The sequence below is a fragment of the Pholis gunnellus genome, assembly GCF_910591455.1.
Source record: "Pholis gunnellus genome assembly, chromosome: 15".
Classification (NCBI taxonomy): Eukaryota; Metazoa; Chordata; class Actinopteri; order Perciformes; family Pholidae; genus Pholis; species Pholis gunnellus.
The window spans coordinates 4844573-4870317 of NC_136542.1; the positions used below are offsets into that span (position 1 = coordinate 4844573).

The following is a 25745-nucleotide window of genomic DNA, read 5'->3' on the forward strand; positions in this document are numbered from 1 at the left end:
TTATGTGCATGTATAGTGGTACGGTGATGGAAGCAGCGAGGGGTTTAGGTCCCGCACGATCTTGTTCAGGCTGGAGATCTTCTCTTCCAGCAGGTAGTTCTTCTTCTCTGTGATTTTCTGCCGCTGCTCAGTTCTCTCCAGAGCTTTCAGCAGCTCGGTGTTCTCCTCATACAGGTCTTTGATCAACACGTCCGCTTTGCCATTCCTGTGCAGCTAGAAAAGTCGAGAGAAAGTACACGATAAGGCCTTTGATTATTCCATAATTAATCTCATTTGATGTAGCCAGAAGAAAAAGCTGCGTGGCCATTGACACATAGCTTAGCCGATATGTAGCAAATGTTGACATTGCAATACAATACGTTTGTGTACATATGTTCTAATAAGTTGCAGTGTTTAATGTGAATTTGTTGTCTTGTGATTTACCATTTTGTTTTTTTGGTGTAATTATTAATGAATATGTAATTCAGTTTCGGTAATAATGTAACTCATGCCAGTGAAGCTTATTTGAATTATTTGAATACGAGACGACAACAATGACGTACTTCCCAAAAGAAGGGAAACTTACTGGATCCACACTTTACTCTGAGAACTTGCTTCTTGTGATGCTTAGACGTCTTGTTAGGATGATCCCCATTTTCAATTTGGCTTCCTCTTTCAAAGATGTCTTTTCTAATCTTTTAGATTTAAGTTTTCCTTTTTAAAATATTTTGGATAATTTCTCTTGGTTTGATATTTTTTAACAATGTTATTTGTTTGAGAAGGATGATTTTATCAATCGTTTACGTGACATTTGTTTCAGGTGTCTCCGGATATTTGGCTCCAGTGTTTTTTATTGGTTGTTACAACCTGAGGCTTTAGTAGAAAGAAGTGTTTCACACGGTGAATTTGATGCATGATGGAGGTCCATCACTGAAATGTTGTGTCTTTAATAAACTCTGATGACAGTGTGTGTGGGATCTTTTGTTTTGCGAAGTTTCATAAAAAGTAAATATTGGGTCTAAATCTTATCGGATTTTAAAACTCAAATGTGAATATCTTCCTCAGGACTACAGCACTAACTGTTAGACTGTAAACCACAACTCCATGCTGCTTTTATCCACTTTAACAAATTGAATTAAAAAAAAAGTTATGTGGACATTTATGAAAGACATTCCCAAGGCGCATGATTTCTGCCCTCTTGAAAATTTAAATTATTCATATGATTTGTTTTTTTCAACAATTCTTTTTTTCTTTAAGAGACAACCGAGTCGTTTATGATGATTCTGAGCTTTTTGAACTAACCTGGTCTTTGAGCTGAGCAACCTTCTCTTTGAGCAGCAGTTTGACGTTACGCAGCGACAGTTCAACTTCCCTCATACGCTCCTCCATATTCTTCATCCTCCAGTCCCGTTCATCCTGGTGAGAAGACAGTGAGGGATGTCAATTTTCTGCAAATGTGATGAGGAAATTTGAATTTTCTTCCCTCTGAGCTGATGTAAACTGAGAAAAATCAAAACATGCAGACCACATTCTAGTGAGCTAGAAGCTTTATTAGATCTTAAATTCAGCATTGAATGATTTCTGGTACATTTCTAAAGGAGAGGACACTACAAAAAATAACTAAAAAATAAATAAGTATAAAATGATGGCATATACCTCTACAAAAATAATTTAATGCATAAATAAAATAAATTTGAACATAATTTCTATTAAAATAAATAACAAAACAATAAAATAAATACATTTGAGTCGATACATGGTGGAAAAAAAGGAAGACTCACTAACACACATGACATTAATTGATCACTACTGGGGACAAACAATGATTTGGTTCATAATATTAAACACCAAAAAAACATTCAACGTTGTATGACGTGTTTGAACAGTACTTGTTCGGGACAAAAAAAAAAAAAAAACATAACCCAGACACATCGTGATTCACTTTGGTTGTGCAGCAGCAGCAACAACAGACACACACAGTCCCAGAACACAAATGCAACACAAACAGGTAGCTTGAAGAAACATTCCACTATGTGTAGTGTCAGATAATAATAATAATAATAATAATAATAATAATACTACAGGCATAAACAGCAAAAGACAAACAGTGAAAACGCAGTGTACCGTCATTAAGAAATCTCATACTGGATGCAGACGGTAACGTCAACTGACAATTACACGTTTGATTGTTGGAAAAGGCTCAGAAGGCTGTCAGGCACTAATCTGACCTCAACTTAACACTCCTCGATGATCATAAGGCAAGATTTAGCCTCAGAGGATGTATACACCCTGTCTCAGACAATGATACAAGTGCACGACAGAACATTCCCAGAAAATACACCCTGCGTTAAAAAGATTCCCCGTATTAAAACTACAAAATGTGTTTAATGCACAAAAGGATTGGACCCTTATAAAAGTCAAACACGGTCAACAAACAGCTCTGTGTTTGCTGATGTTACATTGGATATGGCATGTCTGACAAACTTTAACATTTCAATGTCATTTATAGTCAAAATCCCATTGGGAAAGAAAAATCTCAAGAGCCTTTTCTGTGTTTTCCTGCCACCTAGCAGCAGAGAAATACAATTACACATTCGTGCCTTTTCAATCAGGCACCACATCTGTTCACAAATCTCCTATAAGGATGCAGAAAGGGTGGCATCAGGCGCCACAGTCAGATTTTGGTTCCAAACATAGCAGAGGAAGAGGAGCCGGTATGAGAAAAGAGGAGCAGTCTTTGAGGTGGAAAAAGAAAGACGCTGGTGTTACAATCCACCGATCCGCCGGTAGCTGTCTGCGTGAGCCGCCCGCTGCTCCGGCATCGGCCCCTGGACAGAAAAGGCAGGTACACTTCACCACGGCGCCACCCTCTCCTCTAACCCTATCTGAGACTTATTCAGAACAAAGCGTACAGTACAAACGGAGTGGTGGGCTTTGAGAGAAGTGGGCATTTAGGGGGCTACTGAAAGAAGCTAATCATTTGCATTATGGGAAATGCTTACAATACGTTTACTATAGACTAAAAGTCAAGATATCCTGGCTTCTTCCATTTTAGAATAGAATTAACTCAATCAGACATATAATGTGTTAACTGACATGAAATTAGCAAAAATGCTTTGATCCGTTTGGGTTCTCTTTGTTTATATTTGTATGTTTGTTATGCAGCGTTGAACATCATGTAAACTGTTCACATTTGTATGAGGTCAATACGTTGTGATGTTAGCTCTGGTAAGTATATGATTCATATATATTATGTATAAAACCAGATAACACAATACAACTAATAAACTGACATGAATGTTAACATCATAAATGTATAGTATACACAATTATAGTAAATGGGATCCACTACATTGATGTTAACCTTCTGATAACTAGTAGGGTCATGCTGCAGATAAAAATGCTATTAAAACACACGGTCGTTGGGATGACGCCATTTACAGATAAACTGGAACAAACTACTTCTATCTGGTTGGGGTGAGACGAAGGCTTGTGCAATATGACAAATGGAAAAACATTCACCGGGACCACACCCAGATGATCACACCACTGCAGCGACTGAAGTCCCGAGACGGAAAATTAAATAAAGACGGTGAGTTCAGAAACACACAGGCAGCACAAACTAAACACCAAACCCAAAAAGTAAACACTACACACACACACACGACATAAGGAGGTGAAGACAGACAGGTGTTGACATGGATCCGTGACAAGCATCAAAGTAAAGAGCAATGCAAACTCAGCATTCAAACAAAAAGGTAATGGAAAATAAACGAGCATTATAACAACAAATGACACTCAGCTCAGGTGAAATCATACACTTCAAAAGCAATGAATTATTAATATTCACTTTATATTTAATGCTGAGCATTTTGCTGAGGCATCAATTTTCTTTGAATTTCCTGCCAAATTTAAAAACACATAAAATATATTTTTCTGCACCTGAATTGAGTGACTTATTTGAGTAGGCACAGTTTCTACACCAAAGTGAGAGTGAAATAAACACTATGGGTGCGTTTACATTTAACTCCCATTATATCCCAAAACAGCTCCAACATGACATTTGGTTCCCATCTTACAGCTGTTATAGATGAATTCATGGTAAAAGCAACAACAGATGGCTGTAATGTGACAACAACAAAAAAAAGACAGTGAAAGAAAAATGGCAGGAGATGAATGTAAAACCAAACCGTGCAATGATGCAATGGCACTAAACCTTCAGCTACTAAACTGCTTGTTCAGGCTTTTTGCTCTTTGTAAGATCTCAAAGCAGATTCTTGGAAAATGTAGATTCGAAAGGATACATTGATAATTTGCAAGCCTACAAGAGTTGAATGTAGAAAATTTGTTTTTGTTTTCATGCATGTGTTTGCCGGAGTCTGCTATAGGGTTGTAACGTACCTGCATGTTGTCCGGATCTTCACCTCGATGCTGACCCCGAGGCATCCTGCGAGGTGATGGAGGCAGAAGTCCCTCCAACTGAGCCTGAAATGTCTAAACAAAGTAGAAAAATACAACAGTCAGAACAGAAATACACAGTACAGTACCTCATATACAGTATGAGCTCATTTTATTTAACAATCTAATTCAACTCTAATTAAATTTTTCCAATATAAATCTGGCAAAACAGTATGTTTACAGGTTTATTGTAGTTAACGAAAAAAAATAAAAATGAAATAAATAGAAAAACTAACAAAATATAAGAGTAATCTGTTTTGTTTTGTCCCTCCGTTTGCACTTATCTAATCTTCATGACGCAGTAACTAGTTTAAAACGAGGTAATGCTCCAGATACCCGCTTCCATAAAACCCTATATTATATTTTGATGTCATGCATTCTTTCATTCTTACCTTTTTGTACTGCAAGTCATGGGTTTTCTTATAATACTTTAAAAACTGAAACTGAAACCAGTAAAATTCCTCTAAATAAAAACGCAACAACTTAAGCACTCCTAAAACAAAACTGAAATCAAAACCAAAATGAAAGACTTAATAAAAATAAGAATGAATAAGAATTTCAAAACTACAATAACTAGTGCAAAAGTTGCAACCAGAACATAAGCATAAAGAAAGCAAAGCACAAATTCTCTTTATATATATAAAACAACTACAACACTAGAAGAAGAGGAGAAACGTTGCTACCTCTAGCAGCTGTGTGGACAGTCGAGCCATTTGGGCTCTGAGCGCTTCATTTTCTTGTTGAAGGTCTTCCAGCACTGCGTGTCCTTGTCCTGCTTCACAGCCCTGAAACACACAAAGCACATGCAATAAGAATTTAAGCCACATAATCAGCGTGTTTAGAAAAGAAAAATAAATAGAAGAAATCTGGTTAGATATATCCAGTTTACCTTGGTGAGCTCCTTTTGTGCCTCGAGCTCCTGCTTCAGAGAGGCGTTCTCCTGTTCCAAGGCCTTCACCAGGGAGGACTGAGTCAGTTTGTGCTGCTTCAGGGACAGGATGGTAGCATCAAGCTGACGGACCTGCACACATAAAATAAAGGGCTTATAGATTAGTGGCTGAATGAGAGACTGGAGCACTTATACGACGGTAGATCTTTAACGTTCATCGCAGTTTGCCGTGGGACTCGGCTCACCTTGTCTCTGGACTGCACGAGGTCTCCTTTGACGTTGCGGACTTCAGCCTGAAGCCTCTCGTTGTCCTGCCTCAGCAGATGCTGCTCCTGGCCCACCAGCCGAGACATCTCCTCTCTGTACAGCTTCTTGCTCTTACTCTGGAGACCACTCGAGTGCAAGGCCATCTCCAAAACGTGGTTCTGTGATGAACAAACGGTAAAAAGGTCATGTCACTGTGAGATAGTATGAGATACTTATCCATTGGGAGTGCATTACCTACAGTAGATGGCGGTCAAATCAATGGAGTTTAAGTGTACGCTATATTTAAAATACTTTCACCTCTCTGCCTTGCCATCAGACAGCCCTTTCTGACGGGGAACTGAAGCAGTTATCAGGTCACCAGACTCCATTGACAAATACTGTAATTTTACAATTTACAAATGATCAGTTCGCTTGTTTATTGTGTGACTTGTGTTTTAAATGGTTAGTCCGGACTTACCAAAGTCACATAACACAAGGTATGATGACAAGGCAGCGGTAGACCTGCAACTTATGTGTTCTTTAAGGTAAAAGTACTGTTTTTGTCAATGGAGTCCGGTGGCTTTTGAAGAGAGCATAAATAACGACTTTAGTTGCCTGGTAGAAAGGGCTGTCTGACGGCAATGTAAAGCGGTGAAAATATTCTAAATGTAGCATAAACTTAAATCAATATGTTTAGGTGGCTAAAAGGTGTTTCCTACATTGCTTTGCTCTTGTGCTGGTACTCCTGTCTGTTTCTAAAAACTGGGAGAGTGCCGCCATCTACTGTAAGTAATACACTGGCTATAGAGAAGTAACTCACACAACCACACTTCAAAAACACCCAAACTATCCCATTACGTCTATTTTAAGTCTTCCTTTTTTTTTGCCAATTATGTATACATAACAACAAATAATTACCGTATCGTTGACATTTTGCAGCTTCTTGTGTAGCACTGCAACTTCATGTTTAAGGGAATCCCTCTCCTTCTGCGAAACACGGAGGTCTGACTTGAGACGAGCACTTTGATGGTTCACAGCCTGAAGACTTTCATCCACGGTCTTGACCTAGAGTAGAGAAAGGGACGGATTAGATCCTGAATAACACCGTTTTCGTGGTTTAACTTGTTCCCAGTTGGTTACAAATCTGTTTAATTACTATGAATAGCACCTTACAACAATTCTTAACATCAATTGATTGATACAGATGATTCTGTGGGTTACAGCAGACTCTTACCTTCTCTTGAGCTTTGGCTAGCTGGCTGCAGAGGCCCAGAGTCTCCTCATCCACACTCATCCGCTCCTCTACCAGGTGGCAGATCTGAGTCTCCATCGAGTCTACTTTGACCGCCTGAGAACCAAAAGACAACTACAGTTGTAGTTAAACGATCCTTTATGTGCACCTTCAATGCTCTAGCTAGACCACACCATGACTTCTCAGAAATTCATATTATTCAGATACTTGTATTCAATTAGATTGTCTGAGTCATTTCCTGGCAGGAGTAGGAGGTGTTCATGCTTTATAACTTCTGTGCCATGCTTTAATGGAGCTCACATTAACCCCGTCAAAGAGTCGACGGCCTGGTGCTCACCTTCTCTCTGAGGCCAGAGAGCTGCTGTGACAGCTGGGTATTCCTCTGCTCTGCTTGTGCAGAGTCCTCCAGAGCTTTGGTCAGCTCTGCCTCCAGAGCAGACACACAAGCTGCCAGCTAACACAAAACAGCCACCGATTAACTACCAGCTACGACCAGCACGACACCATGATGACCATCGTCAGTCGTAAAACCCCGTTTACCTTGTTTTTCTCTTCCGCAGTGAACGTTTCCTTCCTCTCGTTCCCCTTTATCAGCTCTGCCAGCTGCTGCCGTAGATTCTCCATGTCAGAAATGTTTTGGGCATTTTTCTCCGACAGCATCCCATTCTCATCCCCGAGTTGCTGGCTCTGCAGATGCAGCTCTGAAATCTGCAGAGAAGATGATATATGTTATTGGCTGCTTCAGAACGAAAGAGGAATTAATCGTGTGGAGACAAAATACTTTCTGAAGACTTTTCGATGGATGGCAATGTTGGCCAGTCAGTTGGTCCACCACTGAAATATCTAAAATAAGCATGGATTGCCATTGAATTTTTTCACAGTTCCCAGAGGATGCATCCTAAGGACTTTTGTGATCCCTGGCTGTTCTTCTAGCACCACCATGAGGTTGTTGACAGTTGTTGTTTTTTTTACAGAAATGTCTCGACAACTACTGGATGCATTGTTATGAAATTGGTACAGACATCGATTCCCCCCTCAGAACGGTCTTTGCCGACATTAGCATTTAGCAAGACATTAGCATTTAGCTCCACTCTGCCTCACAGATCTGATCGCATGACTGTACACTTAAAAAGTGACTTCAGTACCTGTTTCTCTGCCGCCTTCTGATCTTCAATCTTCCCTTTTTTCAGATGCTCAAGTGTTTGTCTAAAATCAAACATTAGAAGACAATTTCAGTTTACATGACAAATTAGCAATGATCATTATTAAATACGTTTAAATTAAATGTGTCGTTTCTTACATCAGCTCCTCCTGGACCTCTTTTAAGTCCTCTTCCTTCAACGCAGCAATCTTCTGTCTGAGGACCACGTTTTCTTCAGCAAGACGACTGGCCTCAGAACTACAGACAGACAAAACTACTTTAAAAAACTAGATCCTAACTATAATAAAACTGAACATTTATAATTCAATGGGTAGATGTATACTGAGTCACTTGCTACATATCTATTAAATCATCTCATTCTGGCATCTACACACAATGAACTTGCTACTCCACTGGTGATCTACAGGGATCAAAGCAGCACAAGAGCTAAAGATCTGTTGCATCTCATGAAGGAACCTAATCACGGGATGGACAGACAGCACGACGTTGAGCTCGAGAACAAAAGGAGGAGCGCTCTTAAAAATCAAAGCACCACAGGGATGAGACAACGAGAAGCCACAGGAGAGACACGGAGGGACGGGATCCTAGTTTTTCCTCCACGTTACCTATGAGCCTGCGTTGTTGCATTTAACGACTGCGACTTGTCCTGTAGCTCTGTGATGGCTCTGCGAAGTTTGGTGTTCCGCTTCTCAAAGTCCTCACAGCTGCCCTCCAGATCAGTCACTGTCTGAACTTTATCCCGGAGAGACTCCTCCGATTGCTCGGCGTCTGGGTGAGCGGCTGAAAGAATCTCACCCCGCCTCTCCAATTCACTCAACAACTTGGTGAGCTTACTGTTCTCTGCTCTCAACCGGCTCATCTCATCCACCAGTGCAATCTGCTGATCTTGGAAATCATGGAAAACACTGATCTGACTTTCAAGGTCACTGTTTTGGTCCTTCAGTTTGGCATTTTCACAAATGCAATCTTCATATCTAATCTGAAAATCTGTCGTCTTTAAGGCCTTTACCTCCAGCTCTTTGACATGCTCCATTAAAAGTAGCACCTTAACTTTGAGGCTATAGTTTTCCTCCAGTATCTGGTGGCCAGTTTTGATCTTTTTTGTGTTATGAGCCAGAAGATTCTCTAGTATGTCTGTCTTCTGTTGAAGCAGAGAAATCTTGTCACGTAGGAGGACGTTCTCCTCGGTGGCAGTGTTATACAAAGCCTGTATCTTAAGGAGAGAACATTGACTGTCCTCCCAATCACCATCTTCATCCTGACAACCATGTGCACATTCTTCCTGTAGTTTAGCGGTTAAATGCTCACAGTCTGAAACAAGTTCAACTTCCTGTGTACTGTAATAAGAGTTATTTGGTAAACACCCAACCTCAGCATCCGCTAGAGAGAGTTCATCCGTCTCCTCCAGCACTGAGGGATCCGCCACAGTCTCATGACATGGCTTATCTTCACGGAAAGGGATTTCATTGACCAAAGTCAGTACATCTGGAGGTTTGTTCTCCCTCTCACATGATTCTTTATTCTCACCGTCTTCATCAGCATCGACACCTTCAGACGCCTCGGGGGATGAGGTCAACTCACACGGCATCTCTGGGGAAACGGCTTCATTTTTGGATTCAACAGTTGAATGATTTCCAGTGTGAACATCTGGGCTGAGGCCATCACAAGACATCGATTCAGAGTCTTCGTGTCCGATTTCTGCCGAGCAACAGTCTACCTCGGGGTCTCCTTCAACTTTCTTGGGACTTGAATCTCCAATTTGCAAATCTTCAGGAACAGCAACAGCTTGATTGACTTCTGGCATGTTGTGTCCTTGGTCATCACTGGTATCAGAGACGTTTTCATCTAATTCATTGTCCTTTTTGATCATTTCATCATTATTGAGATGGATTACAAAAGGTGCCAAACATGTTTGCTGTGTTTTATCAGAGAATGAAATACATTCTTCCTCCTTTAAAGTGTGTATTTCATTTGATTCTTCGATTCCTTCTTCCATAGCCTTTTCTGCAGAAGACAACAACTGATTGAATATCAACTCTAGCTCTTTAATTCTGATTTTAATCACATCTCTTTCTGCAAGCAGCTCTTCTCTGTCATTCTCTCGATTATCTTCCAACTTTTCCTCAAGGTTGGACGTACGTTCCTCTAGTTCTTTCCTCTCAATCTCAAAGTCCACGGCTGCCTGTTTAAGCAGCATCTCAAGCTCCTCGATCGTCATCCTCAAATCATCGCGCTCAGTCAACAGTTCAATCCTCTCAGTAATCTGCCTCTCAGAGATGGAAAGCAACTCCTTGTATTTTGCCTGAAGTTCTGACAGGCTGCTCAGAAGTTCTTCCCTCTCCTGTTTAAAATCTTCCACCGTTTGATTGAGCAGGAGCTCAGTCTCGAGCGCTTTCCTCTCGGACTGAGCGAGATGCTCGTCTTTGGTTTCCAGGCTCCCTTGAAGCCGGTTATGGAGGTCATTCAGCTGCCTGCTCAGCGCTATCTCTTTACTCTGAGCCGAACTGATAAGGTCATCCAGCTCATTTTGCAGTCGCTGTGTTTTCATCACAAGCTCTTCCATTTCCCGTTTATGAAGACTTTCTATCTCATGTAGTCGTTTTGTCCACTCTTGATCCATTCCCTCGTTTTCTTGATCCATGGCCTCCTGCATTATTCTTTTTTGTTCCTCTGCGTTCTCCAGCGCCTCCTGTATTCGTGCCTCCCAGTGGAGCTTCTGCTCGACGTGCCTTTCAGAAAGAGCCTTCAGCTCACTTTGATAGTGTTGTTCAAGTTTCAAAAGATCAGCCTGAAAACGCTCTGCAACCGACTCTTGATCACCTGAGAAACGACTCTCCACTTTCTTGAGTCTCTGGGTGAAGCTGATCTCGATTTCCCTCCTGTACACGGTTATGTAATGAATGTTACTGCAACGGTTTTGAACTCTTTATAGTACAAGTTAAAACAAAAAGAAAACATACACTTTTAGCAGATTAGATCATTTACAAGGATAGACGTTAAGTTTTATTGATAAAGAAGTTACTATGATAAAAGCACAGTTAAAAATCTCCAAAAGCCAAATATCTCACCTCTCCTGAGCGATGTCATCTCGTAGTTTATCAAACATGCTGCTGAGAGCGTCCCTCTCTCCAGTGTGCTTGACCGTCAGCTCCCTCATGGCCTCACAGTGGCTCTCCTCTAGACGAGCCCTCTCCTCTGCCATTAAGCATTCTACTCTCTCCTCCTCCTCCTCCTTCTCAGCCTCGAGCTTCTCCCTCTCTTCGGTCAGCCTCTCCTGCAGCATCCCTTCGTAATCCTCCTCCAGTTGCAGCCTCTCCGTCTCCCACTCCTCCCTCAGCTTTTTCTCCCTCTGCTCAAACTTCTCTTGCACCTGCAATCTTTCTCGAAGTACTCCATCGAGTACTTCATCCTGAAGCTTGGCACATTCACTCTCCCACTGCTCCCTGAGCTTGCCCTCCTTCTCTTCGTGTTCCCTGACAAGTCTCAACATCTCTTCCTCCAGCACCGCCTGCAGAGACTCATTGTTCTGCTCGTCCAGCTGAGCCCTCTCTTTCTGCCACTGCTCTGTCAGCCTCTGAATAATCTCCTCACGCTCTCCCTCAAACCTGACCTTTGCCTCCTCTAGTCTGGCCTTCAGTTCCTCCTCATGGCTTTGTTGCAAAAGTTCTTTCTCCCTTTCGCAAACATCCAACAATCTCTTCTCCAACTCAGCCTGTTCTTCTTGCACTTTCTTTCCCTCCTCTTCCAGTCTTGCTTTAAAAAGCTCTTCCTGCTCTTCCCCCAGTTTCTTGATCTCAATGGCGTGTCGTTTCCTCAGCTCGTCCATCACTTTTACACGATCTTCACCCGTCTCCGTCTGCTGGGCTTCGAGGGTCTTCAGCTGCTCCTCCAGGTCTGCAGCGTAGGTGTGGGCCTCTAGCAGTTGTTGTCTGAGATTTCCCACTTGCTCCTCTTGCAGATTGTCCAGCTCTTCCCTCTCCTCGGCCTGCTTCAGCTCCAGACAAGTCTGCTCCAGCTCCGCCTGCTCTAGCTGGCTCTGGAGCTCCCGTCTGTGGCTCTGAACGCTGACCATCTCCTCCCTCAAAGCCTGGACCTCCTGCTGGTACTGGAGGGCTGTGGCAGCCTTCTGGTCCTCATGCGTCTCCCTCTGCTTTCCTACCATCTCATCAAATTCATTGATCTGTGGTGATATAAAGAAGAGGAAGTAAATGAACAGTATGACTTTTAATAAATACACTTTTTTACTTTGTGTGCTGAGAGTAACACGAGACATGATCATCAATCGACATGTTTGTACGCTAAATGTGAAGCTACAGCCAGCAGCCGGTTAGCTTAGCTTACCTCCAAAACACTGGAAACAGGGGGGAAACAGCTATTATGGCTACCAACCAGTTGTTTAATAGTTAGCCGTTTACCCGTGTTTCAAGTTGTTTATCCAAGCTAAGCTAATCATATCATTTGTTGGCATTATCTTCAGATTTACAGCAGACACAAGAGTGATGTTGATCTTCACGTTTAACTCCAAGCGAAAAAATAAAAGATTGCAAAGATGTCAAACTTATCCTTTGAAAGCTGTCAAATAAGTTAAGAACTGTGGTGCAGCCAATAAGACCAGGTAAAGACCAATGAAAGTACATTTCAACGACTAAAATGCCTCAATCCACTAGTTTGATATTGCATCAATAGGTCTCTTTGCTTTTCCCAGCTCTATTTTTTTATTACGAAAACACACATCTTAATACACTGAAATATAAAAAGATATTTACCACACTAACCTTGCTTTCCAGATGGTTTTGCAATTCCTCCATTTCCTGAAGGTGTTGCTCCTTCAGCTGCTCCAACATCATCTCTGCCTCAAGGCTCATGCTGAAGGGCTGAACCTCCTCTGAACCGATACCTGCAAAAAGTCACGTTACAGGTCGGTGAAGGCGGTGACATTTGACACAGGGTTTCCTTGTTTCTATGCAAAAATACTATGTTGGGATTGTTGTCATGGACAGATGTAGTTAGGGCGCTGTAATTAGCTCTCCAGGGATTGTACAGCACACGTGTTACCTGGATCAGACTCCATGCCGGGGCTTTTACTCTCCAGCTCTTCAGAGAGCGGCTTGTGGCAGGGCGGATGAACGCGTCCGAGACTGTGGAACTCCTGCAACTCTGACTGCAGCTCGTCAATACGATCCTGCAGTTCCTACAAAACGAGAGCACTACGAGTTAAACGTCTACATGCCTGTGAAGACAATATTACTGTCACCACATTTTAAATGTCTCTGCATGTACGGACACGCGGAAAAAGAAAATTAAAATAAAAAGGTGGGCAGTTTAAGTGATTTAGATGCAGTTACCCTGTACTGAGCTTCGTAGCTGCTGCGTAGTACTTTAATACGGTCCTCTTGGAGTAAGAAGTCTGCACTGCCAGGGTCTCCAAGCTAAAGAAAATAAGATCATTTAGTTAGTAGTTTGTTTGCTCATAAAAAATAAAATGGCATAAAAAAAGAGCAAGAAGAAGAGAAAGAACACACACAAAAGAACAACAAACAAAAAAGACAAGCAGAAAACACACACTAAAAACAGAGAAAGTCAGTATTGAAATCATGGCAAGCTATAAAGTATCTGTACCTTTTCTTTCATAACGTTGTCCAAAACGATCTGGAGTTTAGTAGTTTGGCTTTGTGCCTCCACTAGTTTGTCGGTACTGTCTAGCAACTCCATTTCAAGGCGTCTGTTTTCCTGAAAAACAACAACACAGAAAGTGAAGTCATGTCAAGGTTCATGAGTGCTTTGTGCCGTAAGAAACACAGAAAAAGAGGGTACCTTCACAGAGATGGAGAGGTGGTCTCTGAGAAAAGATTCATCCCCCCTGATCTTGTCCACCTCTGCTTCCAGTTGCTCGCGCTGCAGGCCGGCCTGCAGCTGCATCTGGTCCATCTCCTTCATCAGCTCAGATCGCACCGCTGCTAGCTTCTCTTTGTGGTCCTGTTCAAGCTTCCTGAAGACATTCAGGTACACAGAAAACAGGGTGCAACGCTTACAAAGAAGACTACAATACTGACTGTGCCAAATGTTAGGAGGAAGCTGGATTTAGCAGGAATGGTCGGATGACTTTGAGTTTAGCAGGTTTTGTGTAATCCTTAAAATCAACCACAGGAATGAGGCAGAGATAAAAGAGACAAAGAAGTATATAATGCTGTATAGATATCATTATTATATAACAATCGTTGTGTTAATGGTATTATGTACATTTGTATTTTTATGCTTTGGCAACATAGTTTTTTCTGTGAAACTTTCGTGCCAATAAAGTCACATTGAATTGAATCAATTTGACAAACAGACGGCACAGTTAAACATTAATCAATCCAATTATTCTGAACAGGAAAACGTTTATCAGAGGGATAACTTACCTGAGATTGAGGTTGTTCATATGTTCAATCGCAGAGTGACGTTCATCCACCTCAGTGGCGAGTTCAGTTTTTAGTTTCTCTGCTTTTTCCAGGTCAGATCGTATTTTCTCTTTCTCCCTGACTTCTCTGTCTACACGCTCTCTGAAGAGAAAAACAACAGGGACAATAACTGTACAAAGATTTACACATGACATGAAAAGAGAAACAAACCAACGATAATCCTGCAGGTTTTAACAGGTTAAAATGATTCCAAATGTATTTATTGAATATGAAAAAAAAAAGAGAAGATCTGAATGAGTGACTTATACTCACAGAAGATATCGGATCTCAGCTTTGAAACTCGCCAGTGCCGCCTGGTGAATCCCATTCTTAGTAAGGAGAAGCTCATTCTCAAGTGCCATGGTGAGATCACTAAGACTCAGTTTTCCATCCAGGCTGAAATTCAAAGCCTGCAAAAAATGAAAATGAAGTTTTGTTTTATGGCAAACTGCACTGATCTGACTTCCTTTATGTTATCAGCTGTCTGAATGAATGAATTTGTACATGTTGAAACAGTCAAAGTGCTGATACTAATCAACACTAATGGCCAATAGGTACCTGCAGGATCTCAGTGCCGTTCTCTATTCCCTCATCCATCCAGGCATCCAGGATGTATTCGACTGGAGTGAAACCGGTACCGTCATCAAGGGCGGAGAAGAGACGCATGCCAATGGTGCTGGTCAGTGCGGAAAGAGTGTGGCTCCTCCGACCTCCCTCATCAAAGGGCTGTATGGGGGGAAAATTGCCTCTTTTTACTGAAGAAAACAGTTAATCCCCAAAATTCCACTTTATGCATTTTGGTAGACCAAATGTAACCTGAGATCTGGTTTTAAATGACTATTATAGAGGAACTATCAAATCATTTTTCTTTTTCTTATGCATGATGACATGATAGTATGTTCTTTAACAAAGGCTCGGACAGATAATACAAACAAATACATATTAAAAGAAAGTAATTGACAACAAGGGAATTACTCCACATCCTGTGACCTCGTAGAGCTCAAACAAGCAAATACCTGAGTGGAGTGGTGTCGTTTAAGCTGTCTGTATGGCGTGGAGGCGGACGGTGTGGGGGGTTTGTTGTGGTTTACAACCTTGGAGACAAACTCCTGAACATTCATCACTCCATCGGCGGTTAGACTCTGGAGCATATCCAAATTCATCTGAAAAATAAATGCATGTTCTTTTGTATCAACACTTGCTGGAGAAACTATATAATTTGTTTGCGAGTGATTTTTTTATCTTGCGATTCCCTCGGGTTGATTTGAAGGTTGTTAAGTGCACAATTTGTATAGAATTATACATGAACAAAGGCACTCCAACCAAATAGTTCACATGTATCTCGGGCTGTTATGATTAGTTATCGAAAGGAAATAAACCAGCAACAATTAATCATCATTAAATATTTTTTACTAACTAAGAAGCAAAGAGTCAAGCATCAAAAATGGGGAAATGAATCATTTGGGGGGGGATTTAAGTATTGGTTAAACAAAACAAGACGTGTAGACATCACCTTACTCTCTTATCATTATCGTAATACAACCAGATTCATTTAGAGCCATTAGCCTTTTTTGATTGGATTTCTAATGTGCCACTAGGTCAGAGTGCATTTAAATAAAGTGTCTCACCTCCAGGCCCAGGTGTTCACAGAGCGCGAGGAGTTCGGAGTGACCGGCACACCCGTCCCACGGTATCTCCAGCTCGTCACAGGCGTCACGCAGTCTCTCCTCTGAGCAGGCCGACAGAGGGTAGACGGCTCCCCGAGGTGTGCTCGGCTCGTCGGGGTTCCAGAGATGCATCTGGCCTGAAAACAAGGTGAGAAGAGACTGTGATCATTCTGTGACAACATCTTTAGAGTGAGTCTCCTGGAAACACTGTGTCTTTGTCGTACCTTCTGCCTCGTACTCCTCAGTGCTTGTTTCGTGAACATTCCAGCGCTGTTAAGAGACAAAAACACTTATTATACATACATTAATATCACAGAGAGGCTTTAAATAACATACTTTTCTAACATATAATTTTTTGTGTGAAAATAATAATAAAAATAAACCTAATTTGGGAGAGAAATTACCACATTAAAATCTCCCAGCAGGCTAATTGTCTCACGTGACAATCAGCTCTTTATAAGTCCAAACTTGTTTTTAAATTAGGAGGGGTTGAGTCTGGATGCAAAGAGGGAGGAGGAGGAGGAGGGGGGGTCTGGTAAAAAAAAAAAAAAGCATAAAGGAGCTTTTGAGACGGCACGAGGGCATTAGGGATGGTCAGTGTGCAAATGAGGAATGATGGTAATAATAGAGAAAATGTGTCACGTTGAGACCCACTTTTCTGTATTTTCTTTTATCTTTTCCAACATGTTAATAGTATGTTCCTCATGCCAATGTCCAACATATAAAAACTTAAGTTTTAAATCACATGAATAAGACGTTGAGAAGTGAAAATGAAACGCTCACTCAGGAAGTTTTTTAAAATGCTTTTTAAAATGTTTACATTTCACAGTTTGAAATCCAAATGACCTTTTCTTACTCTTAAACTGTTATTGTACCAGTAGAGGTACGATTTTAACGCAATCACAGTTGCGTCTTTTGTGCTCGTCAAGGAATATGCGAGGAGGAGGGCTTTATGTGGGCGTGACCCACCGTGCTCCAACCCGGTCCCAGCGTGACCGTCCATTGTTTGGGAAGCAAACAGTGAGGGAATGAAGAACAGATGGGATTCTGCAAGTGGCGTTTTGATACATGGTGCATAGGCATCCACCAGGGTGGGGGGTAGTGGGGCTCATTGTTCCTCGGTCACAGTCCTCCACCCTCCTCCTCCTCCCACAGCACCCGGCCTGCAGTCTCTGCAGCAGAGCCCCCTGACCCGTCCCCATCTGCTGGTCCCCAGGCCGGACATTGTAGCATTGTTGCACCTCAGATTAGTCAATACCAAGACACGCTTCTGTTCAATGTCTCGAACAGTGTTTGTCTCGACGCCGGCGGGCATCTGGGGGCGGGGTCAATATTAACACGTCCATCCACAAGCTGAACTGGCCATCGTTATAGTATTTTGGTGACCAGTCGGGTGCTTTTCTTTGTTATTCTGCTGCAGCACATCCATGCTTAAACATTAGAATGAAAAATCCACCTGTTGTCAAAAGGCCACAGAGGTCAGTAAATACTTACCAAAACTTAAACATAGGACTGCATCTAACCATTATTTTTATTGTCTAATAGTCTTTTGATAATTGTTTCAAATAATCAATTAATCTATAAGATGTCCGAGAATAATAATCACACTTCCAAAGAGCCCTTGGTTGGCGTCTTTAAATTGTTTGTTTTGTGCAACTAAATGGACCAAAATCCAAAGATATGCAATTAAAAAAATAACAAAACAGAGAAAGCTGCATTTTTTCACATTTGAGAAGCTGGCACGAGTGAATGTTTAGCAGCTTTTTGTGATAACTTATATAGACTAATACATTGACAGCACAGCCCCATTACTTACAGCCAAATACATTTTCAGGACAAAAGTGGGACTGATTATGTAAATCTCCCATCCTGATTTCCATTGCAGGCCGTGGACGTACATAGAGGGAGTTTAGACCTCCATACATAAGTCAAACCACTCTCCAGGTCAGCAGAGAGAGCAGGATAATCCATGAAAAGGATCTAGAAGATCAGCCAGAGGAACCATGCGGAGTGTTCAGCTGTGCGTGGCCACGACTGAACTGATGCTATGCAACTCTGTGACAACGACGCATGTCGCATTCAAGCCACTACTGTCCTGTGCAGAGACAATGGGAGGCGCCTACTGTCAATCTTAAATAAAAATAAATTAAAAAAAAAAAAAAGGACTCAACAGCAAATGTGGGAAAAATAAATAAATCGACAGTGATAAACGCAACAATCAGCTCCGGTCTCTCTTTTTATCTGCTGGAAACTCCGATGTGTGTGGACATGGAGATGTAAATTCCTAAAAATCCCAGCGCTGTTGCCTTGACAGCCACATCACAGCCACCATGTGCACTCAGGGCAAAGTTCAACTCGCACAGAATCTCATCATGACACATTAAACTGACCACACGGCACGACGTTACGCAAACATCGCAGTTACATCTGGACCACAGGAGGCTGTTTAAACAACAATTATGCTCACAGTGGTATTTAGAGACAGAGCTGCGTTGATATGCAATGAACGAGGCCTTGTGAATCCTGCGTTTGAGCGTCTGTACTACATTTCAGGATCTGCCCCGCATGCCACTAAGCTGATTAGCTAAGAATAACGCCTCGCTGACGGCCTGTGGCTGCCAAGGTACACAGCACATGCGAGGACAGGAGGCGATAAGGACGACGTCTGAAGGTTCAGAGCGGCGCTTGAATAACTCAGAGGACATCGTTACCTCACGCTTCCGGGGAACAGCCGAGTCGTAGTTGTCCTCCAGATCTTCCTCCTCCACCGTGTTTGCATTTGTAACTTCAGAGAAGTCTGAAATGGGCTCCACGAACTCCGGCGTGGAGCGGCGGCCGTAACGTTTACTGCCCTTCACGAACTTTGGTTGGATCTCAGGAGGTTCTAACGGGGTTACAAAGACAATTCAAGTCACGATTACTTGCATATGTCATAGTAATGCCCGCACAACAGATGATGTTAAATACAGAAAGGAATATGATCAATGACTAATACGTGTGTGGCCTTCAGCAACTACTTCTCCAAAAGTGACAACTTCTCTAAAAGTGGTAAGAAAACCATCTTCCAAAGCCACATGTTGCTACTTGTTTAAATGAAACTGAAATATAACTACAGGTCGACAGTGTTTTAGGTGAAAAGCTCTATGTTGGATTGACTCTACGCTTCATTAGCTTTAGGACATAATAACTATTGACAGTGAAGTATTTGCTCCGACAAAGATCTCAAGAGATTTTATCTCGTAATACAGAGGAATGGTATAAGTAATGCTTGGTTTGTTTATACACTTGTGACCGTACAGGGCGAGCCGGTCACTCCTTTGTGATCTCTCGTGTGAGATGTCACCTTCAAAGAAATGGAATAACTGAGCAGAAAAGATGTTGGTATTAACCAGGTGTCTGAAATATGAATTCCCAAAAATATACTTGGGGAGTACAAACAAATGTTTTCAAGAAATCCCTGAGCCAGTTGTCCGACCATGACGGTGCAAATAGTTCAACTGCGGGGTAATTGGCTTTGGGCCTTTCTCTTTTAGCTCGGTCAGTCTATATGTAGATTTACAGCTGAATCAGCAAGTGGGCTGTTCCTCTTACTCAGCCTTCACAGTCACCTTCTCCACTTAGTTGACTTGTTGAGTGGAAAAGGTCTCCTTAAATTTCAATCTTAAACCAATGCGGTCATGAATTACAGACTCGGTTGATAATACAGCTTCATGCTTTCCGAATGTAAATGGGCTGCATTTATAAAGCGCTTCACAATATGCCTCTCATTCACCCATTCACACACATACACCATTCATACACCAAGCCGCCATGCGAGGCAGGCTCGTTCTTGCAGAGACAATCAAACCCTGTGTTTGTTTTCAGATGTTCACTGCGTGCATTTTAAAGACATTGTCGGTGTGAGAAATCCTTAAAATCTGAATCTAGACTTTACCTGGTTTTGACAAGGTCTCCTGTTCTTCTTGTTGTGGCTCAAGAGTTGATGACAACACTAGAATCAGTGCATTCTTGAACTGGTCAAAGTCAACCTGAAAAAAGAAAGAAATCTCAACATAAAAAAAAAAAAAGAGAGAGAAAATGCCAGCAATGCTTAGTATGTGAAGCGCAGTAAAAACAAAGTAAAAGTGCATGAAATTCCTCAGACTGGATGTAATTCCCCGTGTGCCGGGTGCAGGCCGGGTGTCCCTGGGTGTCTGGGTGGAGGAGGGTTTGCTGAGCAGGAGCAGCGAGGTCACACTTCAAAAATCAACAGCTGCTAACCCTGAATATGTTGATTTTCTTTGTGCGTCGAGGCTGCCGGCTGCACGTGCTTTTTCTTCTTCTTTTGACTTTATTGTTGAATGCCATGGGTATGCAATCAGTTCACTTGCCCTCTGCTAACACCCCCCCCCCCCCCCCCCCCCCCCCCCCTGCTAACACCCCCCCCCCCCCCCCCCCCCCCAACATGCAAGACAATAATAGCCATCCGTCTGTCTACACGCTTATATACAAACTCGACTTTATGCAAAAGTGTGGAGGTTAGCAATTTGAAATCAGTCTTATCCTCCTACTATAGGGTGGAAAACATCTGTATGTACAATCCAATTTATGCAAACTGAAGTCCAATTACACAGACCAGAGTCTTTTTTCATTTCATACATTTCCACATGGAGCACCCTTAAAGAAATGCATTTGTGAATCGTGATTAGCCGGCTTGGTTGTCCTGACGACAGACACCTGGGACGAGGGCACATTTTCTCCTCAACAAGACAGCTAACAAAGCACCAAAAAGCCTGGAGGACACAAAGACCTGAGAGCTGGAGTGGCTGAACACAGGGGCCTGCCAAATTCAAAGGACGCAGAGGACGCTCTGCACAGGGAAAAGCCGAAAGGCCAAGAACTCACATGTGCATCAGAAAAGCAACAATAATAACTCTAGCAATACAAGTTTTCCGAACAAATGACTGCACAGCGTAAACCACCTGTAAAAAAAACAAAAACACTTGCTTCTTGTCAATGGAAGAGGAATGAACTTACCCTGGCAGTGAGGCGGTCCTGGCTCTGCAGCAGCGTGTGGAGAAGAGCTGGCGTGGCATCGTCCAGCTGCAGCGACAGGCAGAGGTCGGAGAGTTCCTCCGGGCACAGAGAGCCGGAGCCGCTGGCATCGAAACTGTTAAAAACTTCTTTTAGGCGCTCCTCGTAGTGGTCCTGCTCTTGGGTGTCATCCATCCCACAGGACAGCACCCTGCCCTGAAAGACAAGGACGGGAAATACTTGTTTCATAATGCTTTCCGTCACAGTTCAGCTGAAGAGTCCATTCAGAGTGATAACAACAGCAGAAATCAACTTCAATCACTGTTACAAAGCAAAATCAAAACAAGGTCCTAATCTCTTCACCCTAAATGAAGAGTATTATAAATCCAATCACTGTGAAAAGATGCTCACACACACAGGGTGGAAACATCTATCTCAACAGCATGCGTTCCGAGCAGCTCCTTCCTCCGAGAGTGCCGCTGAGCGACTGCGCTAACAACACATCGCTCCGGCGTCATTTGTGGTGGAGGCTTTTGGCTAATCCAATTAGAATGATTAGACAATCAGGTAAATCGATCAACACGGCCAAGTCTGACACTGACCATCACTCTCCTTTTAACGCCTTTAGCTGAGATGTTTCACGGCCCGTGTACTTCAACCTGAGGCACGCGTGAAAAGGAAAACTCACCTGGTGCTAAAGACGGGAGGACAAAGACAGCAAAGTGTCTCTGAACCAATCGGGGAGGTTACAGTAAAAGCCTTAAGCCACCGTTTACTGGCTGGCAGCAACAGTTACAGAGACATGGACAAAGTAGTTCTAATCGGATGCATCGTTGCTTTAATTAAAAACAATAAGAACCCTTTGACAAGGCACGGGTAAGTTTGTGGACCCAAACAGAGGTCTGGAGTCCAGTTCAGCATGGTTTAGCCAGGTTTGTCTCAAGCAATAATAAAAACACAAACAATGGATCTTGGGTAATTGTTTAGGAAGCTGGTCTTTCATTTAAAAACAGATGAATGCGAGACGTAATCATGTGACCAACTTAAGCAACGTCATAACTCAGACGCAACAGCCCAGGTCTTCCACCTGAGGCTTAAGGATCACATACACTTCGTTGTATTCTGAATTGTGTACCTAGTATGCACACTTTTTATGTCTTCAGATGTCTGACATAAAAAATGTTTTAGTTATGTTTCTCTTGCTGCAAAAATAATGTCCTCTTGTGGGACAATAGAGATCTGAAATGAACTTTGTTCTATCACAAACATTATATAAATGCTGTGTATAAGACCTTGCGAAGGGAGTTTCAAATTAAGAGCATACGACCCAGCTTGTGCCTAAATGTCGATACAAAGAGAACCCTCCTGACCCCTGCCTTTCCAGCTGCTCTCAGTGAGACCATCTAGCGCTCGGCCAGGTGTCCCCCCCCCCCACACCCCGGACTCAGGGTACCCATTCACCACAGACAATAGAGACAAAAAAAACAAATCAGTATTCTGCATCTGCACATTTGAGCTGCTTATGAAATGCAAGAAATATCATGGCTCAGCAGTACGGCAGCTTGTCTAGAACTATAGTGTAAATTTGAGAAACGAAAAAAAAAGAAGAAAAAGCATCAAAAACAAATGTAGGAAATAAAATCATAATGTTATTCCTAACAGCACTGGCTTGACCTTATTTCAATTATTTACTAAGTAAGTTTCACTACACACACATTGCTTGTGTTGTCCAAGCAGCCTCTGAGCCAATTATCCCGGTAGCCGTCCTGCTCGGCCACAGCGGCTGACGGGAGGCTGAGGTTTGGCAGCTGCTGCAGCCAAAGAATCCCTCTAGACCAGGTCACAAGACGGAGGTTAATCCTTCACACCAACCAGGCATTCACTGACACTGGTAATTACTACTCACAAATGTCAATCTGGAAAAGTAAAAGTGACAAAACTTGCTCTTCAACATCAGTAACGTTTAACACTGATGGGTATACTAAGGTTTTGTTGGAGCCCTTTTGGGTTTAGAAGGCGATGATGATGATGATAACTATGGAACAAAAGGAGGTTTCCTGCAATAACCTATCGTCTGAATGTAGAGAAAAATCACAGCATGAAGGAACATCTTATCAGCTACAGCAGTTAGAGATAATCATTGCAACTTCACAATCTGAAGTGAATAAAGAGCTCTAAAGCTTACAAAATGTAATCAGAAAATGTTTTCAAGGGAATCATTTGAAATAACATTTCATTTGGCGCATATTTTATATATTTATTGTGTTCATCACCCACAAACACCATACTGCTCTAGCATAGTTTCCCTTAGGTCTGTGATTGCTTTATTTCCCAAATTGTATGATCTTTTTTATGCAAAATTCTTGTCCTCGTCTTTAACCCTTTACCTATCCATTCCCATCATGCAACAGATTCTTAATCACGATGCATTTATATCATCTTTTGCCATATTTGGCACAGGCACAACCACATTAACTGCATTATACAAAGTCACTCAATCCACATCACTTATTGATGTCCAGGATGCTACTAACCGGCCCACACTGCCACACAGCTCACCGGGCATCAAACTGCAAATCACATCGACTCACTTTGAACACTTTCATAGTACAAGTTGATAGAATTGGAGCACACTGGCATGTTTTAGAAGAATGTGTCACACAAAACAAAACTGGGCACTCCAAAAATCTCATTGAGTACTATTTTTTTTTAAGTAAAGACTGTGTCACATAGCCATCAAAGTGTTTTCTTTGGGATGTAAAAGTTTAAAATAAACCATTTTCAAGGCCACGTTTAATTTATAAGAAAAGTTACAGGCGTTTTTACAAACTTTTAAGGATTTTCAAAGCAACTGTGACAAGTAAGACCATCTGAAATGTAAGTTACAACGTGCTCACACGAGCAGTTACTGAATAAATGAATGTTCATTTAGCACCAGAAGAGGAAGCAACCGTTTAAATGTTGCAAAATAAGCCAAAAACACTCACCAACGTCTCCGAACTTGGTCGACAGTTGCCTCCTTTCCCCCCCAAACTTAAGTTCGGTGACTCACGTTAACTTGTGGAACGCTGGTATAAAATAAACGTTTACAACATTTCTCCCGTAGTCGCGTGGCGGTTTCCTCGCAGGTAAAATATCCTTTCCAGAACAATTAACGAGCCGTTAGTTTCACGATGTAGTCGGTTTTGTCGGGGCTTGTTGCAGACGTTTTAATCCCCCCAAAAAAGCCCCGGAGAGAGTGTGGTGGACGCTTTGTGTGCTCGCCCGTGTGTGACATCCTCCTCCGGCTTGTAGCGGATTTTGAAAAGAGGCTGGAAGAGGAAGGGGCGGTGACCAGGAGCCTGCGACGGCCTGACTGGCCACAGTTTGGCCCCCTGTCGACCAAACCAACACACTAAATTAATATAATACTTCCCTGATTTGGAATATAACTATAATATCCCTTTATTATAGTATTATTCTACTGTTGTGTTAGGTTGGTTGAAGTTCAAACTAGCATCCACTCATCCTTACTAAGAACTAAGAATACACTGTAAAAATACTCTTTTGTAAGTTCTGCATTGAATTCCTGGGGGGAATTTCTACCTTGCAGTTGCTCTCAAAAGAAATATAAGAGGAAATATAAATAAAGGACATTCAACTCTTGCTTAGCTGTATAGCAACGCACCAATAGTATATCATTAAAAAATATAATAATATAACACAATTAATGAAAGTAATTATTGATTAGAATTACTTTCATTTTTGACATTGTTCGATAATACAGCAGGGCTTTTACGTAAGTAAACTTCTGAATGCAGGACACACCGGAGCATTTTTACATGTGATATCGCAAGTGCCACTGTTCAAAGAACTCCAATACCCACAATGCCTTGTAGTGCAGCGGTGACCTGTCAGCTGGGTGTGTTCTTTAGCTTGGCGTGCTTGGCGTGTTTGACCCACTGTATCAAATGTGAACCAATAGCAGCAGAGTGAAGTGTTAGTTTCAATTGAACATTGACCTATTTTCTTCTGTATTTCCCAACATTCATTCTGTCAGGAGGAAAGCTCTGCTGCATTCACCCTCAGTCCACCATTGAAACAAGTAAGAGGGCGCACACTGAAATTTGTTGCTACAGATAGGAAGCACTTTCTCCTGACGCAGGAATGAAGAGAGCTGCGTTGTTTCTGTTCGCTGTCTACGCATCAGCGCCTGTCATCCTCTACCTATTCCCCTGGATCCTGGGCCATATCATCTTCTCTCACTTGTGTAAGTAATGCGTGTTTCCAGTCACCACATGATCAATAGGAAAAAAAGCTAGACCAACATAATGCTAACAAGGTAACCAAATGGCTCATGCGCAGTGTTGCGGTTACGTTGTTCAAGATATTTAAATGTATGATGTTCTCATTGTAATGTATGTGCAGAAACACTCAGTGTGTTCATCTGAAATGGCTTAAAGTTATGTGTTTTGGTTGCAGTGAAAATGATGTCACTGTATGTTATTGCACACTGTACAGCAGGTGGCACCTTGCATTATAGCATCTGCCCTCAGTGTATGAATGTGTGTGTGTGTGTGTGTGTGTGTGTGTGTGTGTGTGTGTGTGTGTGTGTGTGTGTGTGAAAGCGTGGATGATGACATGTAGTGTAAAGCCCTTT

General features: G+C 42.1%; 2 protein-coding genes across 4 annotated transcripts in view; one reads left to right on the forward strand and one right to left on the reverse strand.

Annotated features, from left to right (window-relative positions):
* Window positions 1–21316, reverse strand: nin (ninein (GSK3B interacting protein); the record flags this gene model as incomplete). Its single annotated transcript, XM_079174543.1, has 27 exons — window positions 21110–21316; window positions 20028–20121; window positions 18805–18977; window positions 16318–16363; window positions 16055–16230; window positions 15443–15589; window positions 14985–15152; window positions 14700–14836; window positions 14388–14528; window positions 13801–13975; window positions 13606–13716; window positions 13332–13415; window positions 13042–13177; window positions 12762–12883; window positions 11055–12166; window positions 8125–8223; window positions 7970–8030; window positions 7365–7532; window positions 7162–7278; window positions 6807–6920; window positions 6491–6637; window positions 5572–5751; window positions 5327–5458; window positions 5121–5222; window positions 4381–4473; window positions 1282–1395; window positions 1–213 (listed from the first exon to the last, which is right to left on the reverse strand). The coding sequence occupies exons 1-27, from the start codon at window positions 21299–21301 to the stop codon at window positions 1–3; spliced, it is 4554 nt and encodes a 1517-aa protein (XP_079030669.1). The 5' UTR covers window positions 21302–21316.
* LOC306707199 (lysophosphatidylserine lipase ABHD12-like) overlaps window positions 16134–25745 on the forward strand; it is a 13600-nt gene continuing 3988 nt past the window's right edge. For 2 of the 3 annotated variants that reach the window (XM_079174547.1, XM_079174545.1), the window contains exons 1-2: window positions 16134–16241; window positions 25146–25355. In XM_079174547.1, coding sequence (XP_079030673.1) covers window positions 25253–25355 — 103 coding nt within the window. In that variant the 5' untranslated portion in view covers window positions 16134–16241; window positions 25146–25252. Of the gene's footprint in view, window positions 16242–25132; window positions 25356–25745 lie in introns of those variants that run through there. The other variant, XM_079174546.1, reaches the window with a different exon arrangement.